The sequence below is a fragment of the Emydura macquarii genome, unplaced genomic scaffold, assembly GCF_026122565.2.
Source record: "Emydura macquarii macquarii isolate MOO-44397 ecotype Brisbane River unplaced genomic scaffold, CSIRO-AGI_Emac_v2 contig_3450, whole genome shotgun sequence".
NCBI lineage: Eukaryota > Metazoa > Chordata > Testudines > Chelidae > Emydura > Emydura macquarii.
In genome coordinates, this window is record NW_027133587.1 from 6,346 (window position 1) to 20,874 (window position 14,529).

At 47.5% G+C, this 14,529-nt stretch overlaps 1 protein-coding gene across 1 annotated transcript; it reads left to right on the plus strand.

The window, feature by feature from the left end:
• The first annotated feature begins 5,091 nt into the window (after positions 1-5,091).
• On the plus strand, positions 5,092-14,015 carry LOC137144308 (zinc finger protein 436-like). The gene is made up of 4 exons (XM_067534528.1): positions 5,092-5,345; positions 10,924-11,079; positions 11,454-11,559; positions 12,842-14,015. The coding sequence occupies exon 4, from the start codon at positions 12,997-12,999 to the stop codon at positions 13,807-13,809; it is 813 nt and encodes a 270-aa protein (XP_067390629.1). The 5' UTR covers positions 5,092-5,345; positions 10,924-11,079; positions 11,454-11,559; positions 12,842-12,996; the 3' UTR covers positions 13,810-14,015.
• Positions 14,016-14,529: the final 514 nt, after the last annotated feature.

The window sequence follows — 14,529 nt, forward strand, 5'->3', positions numbered from 1 at the left end:
ATATGAGTTTCTGTTTGTAGTGACACCCTGGCTTGGATAAAGACCAGAAAAAGATTTTTGCTGTCCAGGCATCTGTGCAAAGGCAGTTCTGTTTGTGTGTGAAAGAGAGGCAGGGGGAAGTGGCCCCCATGGTGGCACAATACTTAAGGATTAAGTGCAAAGGCCACAAGCTGAGAACTGATTTAACTCCCCTCAATTGGGCTTTAAAACAATGGTTTACCATGGAGACAGGGGGAAACTGTGGCATTAATTCAGACTCTGTGGAGGTCAGGCTTCTTTAACTCTTTGTAAAACCAGAACTTGAGTCCCGGAAGGGAGAGAGGAGATGCTGGAAGTTGCCTTTAGTCCCAGGCTGGGGTCTCCCGGAGGGTGGGAAACACCCCTTGCTTGCTGCTTCCAGGGAAATCCAGCGGATAATGGAGCCAGGATAACCTGAGCCAGGCTGAAAGGGGAATGTTGCATGGACTTTATTATACGAGCTCCATCCTGCTTCCCAGAGGCCACAGGAGAGAATCTAGAGATGGGACAGTCATTTCTCACCTGCGTCCTCAGGCCTAGGGCCCTTCTCTGCCAAAAATTCATCCTGAGCTTCCAAGGTCTTTCTGCTCCAGAGGCCCCTCAATCCTGGGAACTGGGAGGGGACCGCTCCCCGATCTGAAATGAAAGGGGTGATCCTAGGGTGACCGGAGAGCAAATATGAAATACCAGGACAGAAGGTTGGGGGGGAGGAATAGGCACCTATAGGAGACAAAGTCCTGAATATTGGGACGGTCCCTATAAAATCAGGATATCTGGTCACCCTAGAGCAGGGGTTCGCAAACCTCTTTTTCCGAGACCCCCTTTGAAAATATTTCAAGCTGTGATGACCCTCCCGCCGCAAAAAGTGACAACCCCCCCCATGCCATGCCACCTTTACTTCTGCGCTGCTGCTGGGGGCAGCGTGGCCTTCAGAGCCCCTGGCTAGCAACCGCTGCTCTCCAGCCGCCCAGCTCTGAAGGCCTCTGGCTGTCAGCCAGGCATGGGACTGACAGCTCGCGAGCCCTCAAAATAACCTTGCGACCCCTTTGAGGGGTCCCAACCCCCAGTTTGAGAACCCCTGCCTTAGGTGATCCTGACTGGGAAAGAAAGAACAGAAAGTGGAGAGAGAAAGACAGAAAAATTTCCTCTTCTCCCTCTCTCAAGGAACATTATAAATGGGGAAACTCCCTACGAGGAACCATGAAGAAAACAACCAGAATCCTGTAGCACCTTAAAGACTAACACATTTCTGTGGGCATAAGCTTTCGTGGGCTGCATCCCACTGCGTCAGATGCATGAAATGGAAATCACAGATAGGGAGTATATATATATATACATCCAAGGGTAAGAAACGTAACAGTGGGGCGGGTGAGTGTTAGCAAAGTCCATTCAGTTAGAGTAGATGAGGTCTATTCACAACCATTGATGAGAAGGTGAGAATGTGTGATCAGTGGCAATTACTTCTTGTAATGACATAACCATTCCAAGTCCCTATTCAGACCCAGTCCAATTGTGCCAAGTTTGCAGATCAGTTCCAGCTCTGCAGTTTCTCGCTGAAGTCTGTTTTTGAAATTTTTTTTGTAGAAGTATGGCAACTTTCAAGTCAGCTACAGAGTGGCCTGGGATATTGAAGTGTTCTCCAACTGGTTTATGGATGTTATTATTTTTTAATGTCTGATTTGTGTCCATTTATTCTTTTGCGTAGTGACAGTCCGGTTTGGCCAATGTACATGGCAGAGGGGCATTGCTGGCACATGATGGCATATATCACATTAGTAGATGTGCAGGTGAATGAGCTCCTGGTGGTGTGGCTGATGTGGTTAGGACCTGTGATGGTGTCACTAGAGCTGATGTGTGGGCAGAGCTGGCAACGGGGTTTGTTGCGGGGATAGGTTCCTGGGTTAGTGTTTTTGTGTGGTGTACGGTTGTTGGTGAGTGTTTGCTTCAGGTTGCGGGGCTGTCTGTAAGCAAGGACAGGTCTGCCTCCCATGGTTTGAGCGAGTGAGGGATCATCCGCTAGGATAGGTTGTAGATCCTTAATGATGTGTTGGAGAGATTTTCATTTTTCATTGTTGTTTCTTACCCTTGGATGTATATATATATACCTCCTCTCTGTGGTTTCCACTCATGCATCTAGCAAAGTGGGGGTTGCAGCCCACGAAAGCTTATCCCCGCAGAAATTTGTTATTCTTTAAGGTGCTACAGAACTCTCATTGTTTTTGCTGTATACAGACTAACATGGCTACCTCTCTGGGACAAAGAAAACAGAAAGCTATCCACCACACACTGAATGGTGACAGGCTGCATTGCGTCGTGTCCCAGGGAGACAAAAGAGCTGGGATTCTGGGCTACTGAGGTTTCGCTCCCGAGGATGTGAATAATTTGCAGCATCAAGAGCGAGCTCCAGGCAGCTTCCAAGTGTGTCAGGATCTCAGCCTCCCAGCCGGTGGGGGGGAAAAATCAAACTCGTCTCCTGTGGCACCGGCAGGGGTACTCGCCGCTATATTATCAAGGGAGAAGCCGGCAGCTGTCCTTCAACAGATGCCTACCGGAGTAACCAAGGCAGTTTTCAGAGAGCTGTGGCTGGCCAGGGGATCCAACGAGGGCAAGGATTGCTGTGGGCTGTTCAGTTTATGCAGAGGGGTGGAGGGACAGACTGGTGGGGCTGTCTCAGGACTCACAGGTGGCTTTGCCAGTGGGGAGGCTCTAGGTCACATATGAGGGGTGTCAGTAGGGGCTACCGGATGGGTTAAAATGAAGATGCTCAAAAAACCTCCCCCTTTTTGTTCCAGCTAAAGGCTTTACTTTAGCCTCTCCCCCATTCATGAAAATCATAGAAGATGAGGGTTGGAAGGGACCTCAGGAGGTCGTCTAGTCCCACCTCCTGCTCAAAGCAGGATCAACCCTGACTAAATCATCCCAGCCAGGGCTTTGTCAAGCCAGACCTTAAAAACCTCTAAGGATGGAGATTCCACCATCTCTCTAGGTAATCCATTCCAGCGCTTCACCACCCTTTAACGGTGCAAAAGGGGGAGAACAAACTATTTTTAAATTGGAGGGGGAAAGCCGCAGCCTCCGATAGGGAGAGTGACTTGGGGCCACAGGTTCACGCTGAAAAAGGAGAAGGGGTTCCCCTTAAAAACCATGGGGAACCCCTCCAAAGCTGAGATGGCTTTTAAAAAATCAGTGTCCGATCATTATACGGGAAATGGTAAAGCATGAAATTTGATGTCAGGGTTCAGTAAGGAAAAGACTGCAACGAAGAGGAATTCAAGACCCTTTGTCATAAATTAGAGCAGAAAGTCTGAGGGATTTTATATCAAGAGTTGACGCAAGGTAGAGAAGTCAAATCTGAGTGGATTCCACATCAACATCAGAGAGAAAAGGGGCAAAAATTGCAAGGATTTTATATTAATCAATATTAAAAAATCAGAGATCTTGGAGGGGCTGTGATGTTTATATTTAATAATTAGATGTAGGAGGGGGGGAAATCTCAGGAGATAATAAATCAGTCAGAGATTACTAGAGGAAAAAAATTGATCATCATTTTAAGGAATTTTATACTAATATTTTAGAATTGAGGAGAAAGTGGGGGAAAAACCTAAACATTTGCTAATGTAAGAGGAAAAAAAACCCCCCAACCTCTGAGATTTATATTGATATTCAATAATTGGAGGGGAAAGTGGTGGAAAGTTTAAAGAGATGATACAGTGACAGAAAATGAGGATTCTTCCACAGGGGGGCAGGGAACCCTGGGCAATGTTACTGTAACAGGGAAAAAGCCAAGTTCTCTGGCAGTGAGGAAGGGGTGGCAGGAAGGTTTAGAGAGGTGCCGGAATGGGTTTCAGGAAGCTGGGTTTTAGGCAGCTTCCATGGAGGAATGCCTGCTCCTTCCTTTCTCTTCAGTCCTCCTTCCGTTCCCTGTTGCTGGTGGAGAACGGCCATCCTATCCCCTCCCCAGAGGCAGCCGCATCTGAGGACTCTGTCAAACTGCACCAGCCATTCCCCGTCCTCTTCGCCAGCGGGAGAATGGCTGAGGGCAATGATTTCCCAGCGAAACAAGGACAAATCACTGCAGAGATAAAATGGGTGGGGGAGGAAAAGAAAAAACAAACCCAAATAGACTAGAGATAAGGTTAATAATTGGAGAGAAAAGAAGGGGAGAAAGGTGACGTGTTTTATCTCCAGCTAGAGGGAAAAGGGGAGAATTTTGTTCACTATTGGAGAGGGAAGTGGCAAAATCAGAGAGGAATCTCATTTTCCAGTTTCTCCGCTCCTCTGTGGTCACCTGCTCTTCTCCTTGGGAATTTCCCAACTGAGAAATGGTTACATTTGCCCCCTGTTATCCCGCTCTTTCTAGGGTGATCAGATGTCCTCATTTTATAGGGACAGTCCTGATATGCGGGTGCTTTTTCTTATATAGGGGCCTATTACCCCTCCATCCCAGGTCCTGATTTTTTACCCTACTTCTCTCCCAGCTTTTCCATTCATCTCTGGCTTATTTTCCATCCCTTGCCTGTCTCACAACTCCCCGCACCCCAAGTCAGAGGCACAAAGGGGAAACCCCCCTAGGGCCTGGTTGCTTTCCCTGTCTGCATAGGGGCTTGATCACTGGAACAAATATCCACCATATCCAGGGTTTACAGTTTGGTTCAATGGTTCACAGCCCTCCCCTCCCTGCCATACAAATCGTTCCCTGCCCACGTGAATCTCCCAGTTTTTGCCCCCCTGTGGGGGGGTGAGACCCTGGCAGGGGTGGAAGGCAGCTGTTTTATTGCTGTAAAGGTGGGGGGGGGGCAGATTCCCAGGGGGTCTGCCAGATCTGAGGCTGCATAGAGCAGAGTCACTTTCCTGACTATTCCCACCGTGCCCCCCCACAAGTCTCTCTCGGTCCCTGGGAATCTCCTGCTCGGCTGAGGGTGTTCCCAGCAGGAGAAAAGCCTATGTATCAAGCAGTGACTCCCCCCCCCCCCGCCTTCTCCCCAGCGCAGAGAGGGATTGAAAGACACAGGAAGGGGCTGGGCTGGAACAGCTGAAAGCAGGGGGTGCTGGGAGAAGGTGGGGGCAGGAATAAGGGAGAACAAAGAACAGATCAAAGCTCTGTGAAATGCAACATAGCTGCTCTGAAAACTGCACCATCCATTCACGCCCCCCCCTCGGCCAGCTGGTGCCTGGGCTGAGCCGTTCCTGCTTCCACTGCAAGCTTTGTGCTGAGGAGAGACCTTCTTTTAAAGTCCCCTCTGTGCCCGGCCGAGGGGGGACTTTCTAGGGTGCCTATAGCCCCCGTAGGGCTCCGCTGACATCAACATCTGAGCTGGAGGTTCCAGGTAATTGAGAGAGACCCCAGGGAAAGTCCAGGGATGCCCTAAGGGCCCGGGCATTTCACAATCCCTGGGCACCTGCTTCCTTGCTGCTAAGGAAGTATCAGAGCTGTGTTTCCAGCTCTGGTCAGGATCTGCCCCAGAGGCAAAACTGGGGGGGGGGGGGGGGGAGGGGAATTCAGATATTGGGCCCCAGTGGCGTGGGGTTGTGTGTCTGGATGGAAAAGCAGCTGGGGCATGGTGGGAGGGGGAAAGCCAGTGTGAAATGTGGCAGATTGTGAACTAGCTTTGTGCACTCAAGGATTTCCAGGGGGAGAAGGTGACAGCGGGTGGTGGTGATGGGTTGGCGTCATCTGTGATTTTGCCCCTTCCCTCTCAAATATTGATAAAAGCCTCTCAAATGATTCTTCTTTTCTCTGTCCTTATGAGTATAAAATCCACCTCGATTTCCCCCAAATTTCTCTCAAATTATTGACCCTTTACCTAGTCTCCTCAGATTTTGCCCCATGTTTTCTCTGATTCTCAAAGGCCGCTTGAAAATCTCCTTGAATTTGGGGTGTTTGCTCCCACCCATTTTATTGGCAGCAAATTATCCTCATTCAGGTGGGAAATTGGCGTCCCCATAGGCCAAACGGGAAGGGGGTTAGCAGGCAGAGCTTTGGAGAGTCCTGAGATGCAACTGCCTCTGGGGTGGGTGCGATCCCTTCTAACCCTATGATTCTATAACATTGTCCGCCAGCGACAAGACCTGGAAGGGGCACAGAAGGGGAAGGGAGAAGTAAAGGTCCCCAAAGGAGACTGCCCAGTCCCAGATTACCCTGTCCTAGCTACTTCCCTCCTCCTCTGCAGAGCCAGCAATCCTTCAGCCTCCAGGCCCCCATCTCTGCCTCTGTAAACACAGGGCCTCCAGTTGCCCATGTAAATATTAGGCCAGAGGAACTCATCATTTCCTGTTATTTATTGACTATGGCTCTAAAATCACCTCAAATATCGTTTTTCTTTTACATTAGCAGCTACTTAATTTTTGCCCCATTTTCTCCTCCATTCTAAAATATCAATATACATTTCTTGAAAACTTTGCCCTATTTTCTCTCTAGTTCTCCCTGGTTGATTCATTATCCCCTGAGATTTTCCCAGCTAATGATCTGACATTACCATCAAATCTCAAATGTTGCCCTTTGATCAAATTCTTGGAAAATCGATTGCTATAAAATCCTTGCAAATTTTGCCCCTTTTCTCACTAATTACCCAGATTTATATGAAATCCACTCAAAGTTTTCACCTTTTCCCTTATCTCAGCCCTGAGTATAAAATTCCTCATACGTTTTCACTTTCCTCTCCTTTGTGACAATGGAGCTCTCTGATTGCTCATCCTTTTCTTTTTTCAATCATTAATCACAGCTATCGAATTTCAGATTTCACCGTTCCCATATAATTATCAAATATTGATTTTTAAAAAAACCCAAAAACCTTTCAAAGATTTTGCAGCGTTCCCCATGTTTTTCTTTTAACAGTCCTTCTTTTTTTCCGGAGGGAACCTGTAGTCATTCTGCATATCAGAGGTTGCAGGGGCTTCTGCTTCTTCCTTTTTCTGGTCAGCTGCTTGGTCCCATTCTCTTCCCCAGCAGATCAATTTTTTGGCCCATCCAGCCCATTATCCTGTCTGGGAAAGTGGCCACTGCCAGAAATAGTAAAGGAAACTCTCACCCCTTCACCACCTACTGCACACTGACCGTTTCCATACAGCATTACATGGGAAAACTCCCTTCTGAGCCCCAGCTGAGACATGAAACATGACGGTCGCCCGTCCTTTTAATTTTCCTCCTGAACACAGATGCTCTTTTTGCTTCTGCCAGGCCAAAATTAAAATATACACCATGGCAGAGATCCCTGCCGCCTCCCAGCTGCGGGTTACTGACCGGGGAAACTGAGGCACAGAGTCAGTAAAGCAACTTGCCCCAAAAGTCCCACCTCTGGGAGCAAACCCAGGGGCTTAGAAAGGCCTTAACCATGCTACTGCCTCTCCTCCCAAATGTGTCCCACCCCAGGGCTAGACAACTGTTCCCTGGAGACAGAGGCTCCAAGCCCCACCCCTGTAACATGCTAAAACCCTTCCTCTCCCCATCTGCTCATAGAACCCAGTAACCCTAGGTCCCTGCACTTCCTGCTATAACCCCCCTAGACCCCCCCCACACACATCCCAGAGCCAGGGATAGAACCCCAGAGTCCTGAAACCCAATCCCCTTTGCCTTATCCCACTAGACCCCACTCCTGCTGTTTCAGGGGTCCCTCTCTGATCTATGCACTGTGTCTGGTGCGCTGCAGTGGCCCCTGAAAGCAGGACCAGAAGCAAGCAGCCTGTGTTGCCTTCTGGGGTAATTCACATGGTGGGGTATTAATGACAATACACATTATTTATGCAGCGCCCAACACTCCATCACCAGGCGTCTGGACGCATCAATCCTGAGGGCAGCTTAAAAATCATGAGATGTTTAAGAAAAGCTGCATCTCGGGGGGGTAATGTTATTTTGCTCTTCGGGTTTTTTTCTGAGACTCTCGGGCCGTGTTTTCTGCCTGACCTCAAAGGCGAAAAATGGCCTTTTTACAAAAATCTCCCCTTTCATTTGTTTTTTTTTAATCATTGTTAGGCTCCCAGATTGGAGTCTCTGTTGTGCCGGGCACTGTAGAGACCCCAACCAAGAGCAGGGGCTGCAGAGACCCAGCTGGAGATTACAATGCCCTGCACAGCTGGGGGCCTCCCAAAATCCTGACCAAAAGCAAGTACCCCAATGGTACCAGGCACCACAAAGACCCCGACCGAGGTGGGAGCCCTGATTCCGCCAGGTGCTGTACAACTCAGTGTGAGAGAGTCCTGGCTGCAAAGAGCTCCAGGGCTAAATAGACAAAGCGTGGGAGGGTGGTCCCCATTTTACAGATGGGGAAACTGAGGCCCAAAGACGTGATGTAATCTGTCCACGTTTGCACAGAGACTCTGGGGCCAAACTGGGAACTGAATCCAGGTTTTTGGAGTGACAGCCTTGCCCCTTAACAACAAGTGTTGTGTCGACCAGGTTGTTGACTGCATGGCATAGGCCTCCAAGGGGGATGTAGAATCCCCCTTGTTGGAAGATTTTAAGAAGACGTTATACAAACCCCTGTTAGGGATGGCCTAGGGATACTTGCCTCCCCTTTCTATGATTCAATTGTGTGGTTTTTGTGCGGTGTTGCTCCATGCTGAGCTGTTTTGCACGGTGTCATTTTGCACCACTTTGTATTGTGTCATTTTGCACTGCATTGTATTGGTTCGAGCTGAGCTCTGTTTGCATTGTGTCATTTAGCTCTCTGGTGTGTTAGTTTGTGTGGTGCCGCACTGAATGGCTTTGCACTCCTTTGTGCTGTCATTTTGTGCTGAATTGCTAGGCATTGTATTGTGGTGTTTTAACCATGCAAAGTAACACAACCATAGAGCAAAAGGACACAGTGCAAAAGAGTTCAGCTCATACCAATATTGAATGACTTGGATAATGGAGTAGCGAGTAAACCTACAAAATTTGTGGACAACACCAAGCCACTTAGGGGTTGCAAGCCCTTTGCAGAGCAGGCTTAGAATTGAAAAAAGGACCTTGATAAATTAAAGAGTTGGTCTGAAATCAACAAGATGGCATTCAACACAGACTAGTGCAAAACGCTACTCGTAAGAAGGACAAATCAAATGCACAGCTACAAAATATATTTCAAGAGAGAAATCATATCTCCTCTCAGCAGCCCGTGCCAGGTGACTCAGGGTCATGGGGCTTTGACTGAGGGGCTGTTTAATTCCAGTGGGGACCTGCCTTAAGGGTTTCCTGATGTGGCAGAACCTAGAATGTCTGTTTGCAGGAAAAAAGGGGAATTCAGGTGTGAAATAGATAAAAGCGCCTTCTGAAATCTCTTCACTTGCCCTTCTTGCGCTGACTCATGGCAAAAATCCCCCCCGCATTTTGCTGTAGATCATCTCATCTTCCCAGGGGAAAGGGAAGTGCTGAAATGTAGCCAGCTCAGGGAAGTGATTATCAAAAAGTTTATGGTAGGTTCTGGCTGGAGAGAGAGGGGCAGGGTGGGAACTGTTGAAGAGGGAAGGAAATACGGTGTGGGAAGGGGCAGCACTAGTTGAATCTGCCGCCTAGTTTCTAGGAACAGACTCATGGAGGTTGAGAGTGGAATTTCCCCTGTTTGTGGAACAGGAAATAACCCCCCAGCCAAAGCTGTGAAAACTTTCCCATGATGGACCCTGAACCTACTTTTCATTGTCTCTCCCGATTTTTGTGTCCTCTGAAAACTTGATCAGTGAGTATTGTAATTTCTCTTCCAGGCTAAAAATGTTAAATATTGTAGGGCCAAGAACTGAGCCCTGTGGGACTCCCCACTAGAAACACACCCACTTGACCGTGGTTCTCCATTTACAATTACATTTTGAAATCTATCAGTTAGCCAGTTTTCAATCCATTTAATGTGGGCCACATTCATTTTCTAGTGTTCTGATTCTTTTATCAAAATGTTGTGCTTTATTACGTCAAATGCTTTATAAAAGTTTATTACATCAACACTACTGCCTTTAGCAACCAAACTTCTAAACTCCTTGAAAAAATATGCCAAGTTAGTTTGATAACCTGTATTTTCCTTAAACCTACATTGGTTGACATTAATTGCATTCCTCTCCTTTTAATTCTTTATTAATCAAACCCAGTATCTTGCCCGTTATCGATGTCAGACTGACAGGCCTATAATGACTAGGGTCATCCTTTTTACACTTTTTCAACATTGACAAAATATCAGTTTTCTTCCAGTCTCCTAGAATTCGCCCACTGCTCCAAGACCTATTGAAAAACAACATGAATGGGCAAGAAAGCTACTCTGCCAGCTCCTGTAAAACTCTAGGATGCATGTTAACAGGACCTGCTGAATTTAAAACATCTGACTTCAGTCGCCACTATTTAGAATCTCATGATTTATTACGGGAACGGAAAAATATCATCATCATCATATGATATGACTATATTATCTGTTTGTTTTCCCCCAAATATAGAACAGAAATATTTCTTGGACACATCTGACTTTTCTGCATTGTTATTGATAATTCTATCCTTTCCATCTAGTCTTTGACCTTCAGTTTTCATTTTGTTGCTATTATGTTTAAAAACCTCCTTATTGTACTTAACCGTCACGGATTTCTCCTTGTGTCTCTTTGTTTTTCCCCATTAATTTTCTCCTAACTTGGGATTTATATTCATTACTATCAACTTTCACTTTCTTCCATTTGTTATCTTTATTAGTTACTTATAGCTGCCTTCTTTTCCCCTCTAAACCAGATTGTTTGGGGGTTTTTTTAGCCAGTAAGCCCTGATTGCACAATAGTGGCTTTTGGGGTGTCTAGTAAGATGGTGTCCAGTAATTCCCACTTATCATTGACATTTTTCTGATTAAATTCTTCATCCCAGCTGATTTGGTTCATAATTGTTTTCAGCTTTATGAAGCTGGCTCTTTTAAAACACTTCTGTTTATTAGGTTTATCTGTTGTAGTTTGTCTGTTCTCTTCTCATCGCAGAATCATAGAAGAGGAAGGTTGGAAGGGACCTCAGAAGGTATCTAGTCCAATCTCCTGCTCAAAGCAGGACCAACCCCAACTAAATCATCCCAGCCAGGGCTTTGTCAAGCCGCAGCTTAAAAACCTCTGAGGATGGAGATTGCACCACCTCCCTAGGTAACCCATCCCAGTGCTTCACTTTATCTGTCATTCTGCCATCACATCGTTCAAGGTGCTGATGCCTTCTACCCCTTGCCACACTCTATGATTGTCTTGTCCATTTGGATTGTAATTTCTTTAAGGCATGGACTGTCTGTTACTTTGGGTTTGTACAGTGTCGGGTACAATGGGACCCCATTCTGGTTAGCCCTTAGGCATTCCTGCAATGAACATGATTAATAATAACTATCCTGCGATTTTGACCCAAAGAAGATGGACTCAGGAATGTTACTGCTTTAAAAAGAGCAGGGGGTGAAATCATGGGATATTCTTTGCCAAGTATCCCACATATTCAATTGATCTTGCTTATTTTCTTTCCCTCGGGTTTCCAGTTTCCAAACCTGATGGGGTCTCCCAGCTGGAATGACGGAGAAGAGCCCTGGGTCCCAGCTCTCCAGGGTTCAGAGGAAAGAGAGATCCTTTGAGGTCCCTGCCCAGGTGAGGACTCGGAATCAGTTAAACCAACTCAAAAACTGTCTATGAATAAAAGAAACATTTGGGATTCCCTACAAAGACGATGTGGCATTGTTGCCTGACCAACTGGGATCTGGCGTTCATGCGTTCAGGAATTGACACAACACTCGTTCGATAATGACAGACTGGCTTTATTTACTACACTTTTCAAATGAGTCCCTGCAACCAAAAGTCCAGTATATATTAGCTGCAAAAGCAATTTTCCTCACCAGTGCAGGCAAGTGGCGGTGGTGTCAATTCTCGACAGTTTCTCTGAGAGCTTGGATCCGTAGTCCCAGAAGAAAGCTGGGCAAGATGACAGTTCTGTGTCTGGAATGATTTTTCGGTCTTGAGGCACACTTGCTAGTGGGATTGCTTCCCTCTCTATACTCTTAAGTCCAGTGTTTTCAAAGTTACTACACAAGAGAACAAAGAAAATCCAAACAGAAAAGTCCTAGATGTTTTTGTTCAGTTCAAAAGGTGTTAGCCGCCTGGATTTGGTTTAGTCAACAACCCAGCACTTGTTTCCCACAAAGTTCCACCTTTTCCTAACAAAAAGGGGCTGGGGCTTGCTGAAATGGGAATAAAATAATGCCTGAAGAAGTACCCATCAGAAGAGGGGTGTCCTTGAAAAATACAGAGCCACTGAGGTATAGATGAGTTAATTACAGAACATAATTTCATTAGGGAGGCTGGTCAGCCAAGAGAGGCCATTAATCATAGGAGAGGCACTTACCCTGATGAGACACCGGACATGCTTCAAAGAGGAAACCAGCACATGTGTGATGCAATAAGATGCAATATCTTCTTTTCAAAAAGGAATTCCAGCCACCACCGTACTTATTAGTACTATTTGGTAGCTTAATTTTATAAGTAGGCCCAGCCTAGCTTGAGTTTCATAGTCTGCAGGCATGGGAGAGATCACTTTTGGCTTCCTACCCATCTTGATTGAAACCTTCCAACAGTCACTTCCCTGATCTGCCTTTGTCCTGAGTGTTCGAATGGGATGTGGAGGCATCGAATCAGAGAAGATGAAGGTTGGAAGGGATCTCAGGAGGTCATCTAGTCCAACCCCCTGCTCAAAGCAGGACCAACCCTGATTAAATCATCCCAGCCAGGGCAAAATTGATTCCCTTCTCTCCTGGATGGGGAAGGATTTTGGGGAATTGAGTTCCTGATTTTCTCCCTCCCTCCCCGCATCAGATTTCTTTGTGGTTTGCTCTCCCCTTTTTCAGCCCTCTTTCTGAACTTTCTCTTTCTATCCCAGCAGGTGAGGGGATCGCAAGTGGGACCGAGGAGCAGAGCCCTCCGTGGGAAGATGCTGAGCAAGTGGAACGACCTGTGGAGTTATTGCCAAGATCTAAAGGGGCTGTGTCCGGCAGTTATGAGAGGCAGCAGCCAGAGGAGAAAGTGGGTAAACCAATGAATCGGAACCTGAAGGAAACCGCAGCCCAGCAGAAAATCCCCATGGGAGAGAGAAACAACACATGCCCTGAGTGTGGGAAAAACTTCAGCAGCTTCTCAGTCCTTATTAAACATCAGAGAATCCATCTCAGCGAGAGACCCTATGCCTGCTCTGAGTGTGGGAAATGCTTCCGTCAGAGCTCAGACCTCATCACACATCAGCGGATCCACACCGGGGAGAGACCCTACACCTGCTGTGAGTGCGGGAAAAGCTTCAATCGGAACTCCAACCTAACCACGCATCAGAGGGTCCACACCGGGGAGACCCCCTACACGTGCCGGGAGTGCGGGAAAAGCTTCAATCAGCGCGCCAATCTCATCACACATCGGAGAATCCACACGGAGGAGGCACCCTATGCGTGCCCGGAATGCGGGAGACGCTTCAGTGTGAGCTCGGCCCTCGTCACCCATCGGCGGATCCACACGGGAGAGACGCCCTACGGGTGCGCCGAGTGCGGGAAAAGCTTCAGTAAGAGCTCCCACCTTGTGAGGCATCAGAGAATCCACCTCGGCGCGCGGCCTTACACATGTTGCGAGTGCGGGAAAAGCTTCAATCGACGGTCAAACCTTATCACACACCAGAGGATCCACACAGGAGAGACTCCCTACCCCTGCGCTGAGTGTGGGAGAAGCTTCAATCAGCGCTCAAATCTGATCAGACATCAGAGGATACACACGGGAGAAACCCCCTACATGTGCGCTGAGTGCGGGAAAAGTTTCCGTAAGAGGTCAGCCCTTATCAGACATAGGAGAATCCACGCAGGAGAGTAAAACCACAAATGCCAGGAGTAGGCCATTATCTACACAAGGCGCCAAGAGAGAGAAGCCAGGGCTACTCCTAGGAGTCATCAGGACATGTAGGGACATGCCTGTGGTCAGGGGGTCTGCAAGTGCTTTTCCCTGCCCATGTGCTATGAGCTTGTATTTGAAACAAGCCACATGGCAGACCAGAGACAATAAAATGCAGCTGCATCATCTCCATCTAGTCTAGTTTTCATTCCAGCTTCCTACCTCTTGATCAACTATTCAAATAGGAGAGAGTCCAGCGGAGGGCAAGGAAAATGATGAGGGGGCAGGAGCACAAGATTTATGAGGAGAGGCTGCGGGAACTGGGCTTGTTTAGTCTGCAGAAGAGAAGAGTGAGGGGGGATTTGATAGCAGGCTTCAACTACCTGAAAGGGGTTTCCAGGGAGGATGGAGCTAGGCTGTTCTCAGTGGTGGCAGATGACAGAACTAGGAGCAATGGTCTCAAGTTGCAGTGGGGGAGGTCTAGGTTGGACATTAGGAAAACCTTTTCTCTAGGAGGGTGGTGAAGCACTGGAATGGGTTACCTAGGGAGGTGGTGGAATCTCCATCCTTCAAGGTTTTTAAGGCCCAGCTTGACAAAGCCCTGGCTGGGATGATTTAGTTGGGGTTGGTCCTGCTTTTGAGCAGGGGGTTGGACTAGATACCTCCTGAGGTCCCTTCCGACCTTCATCTTCTATGATTCAA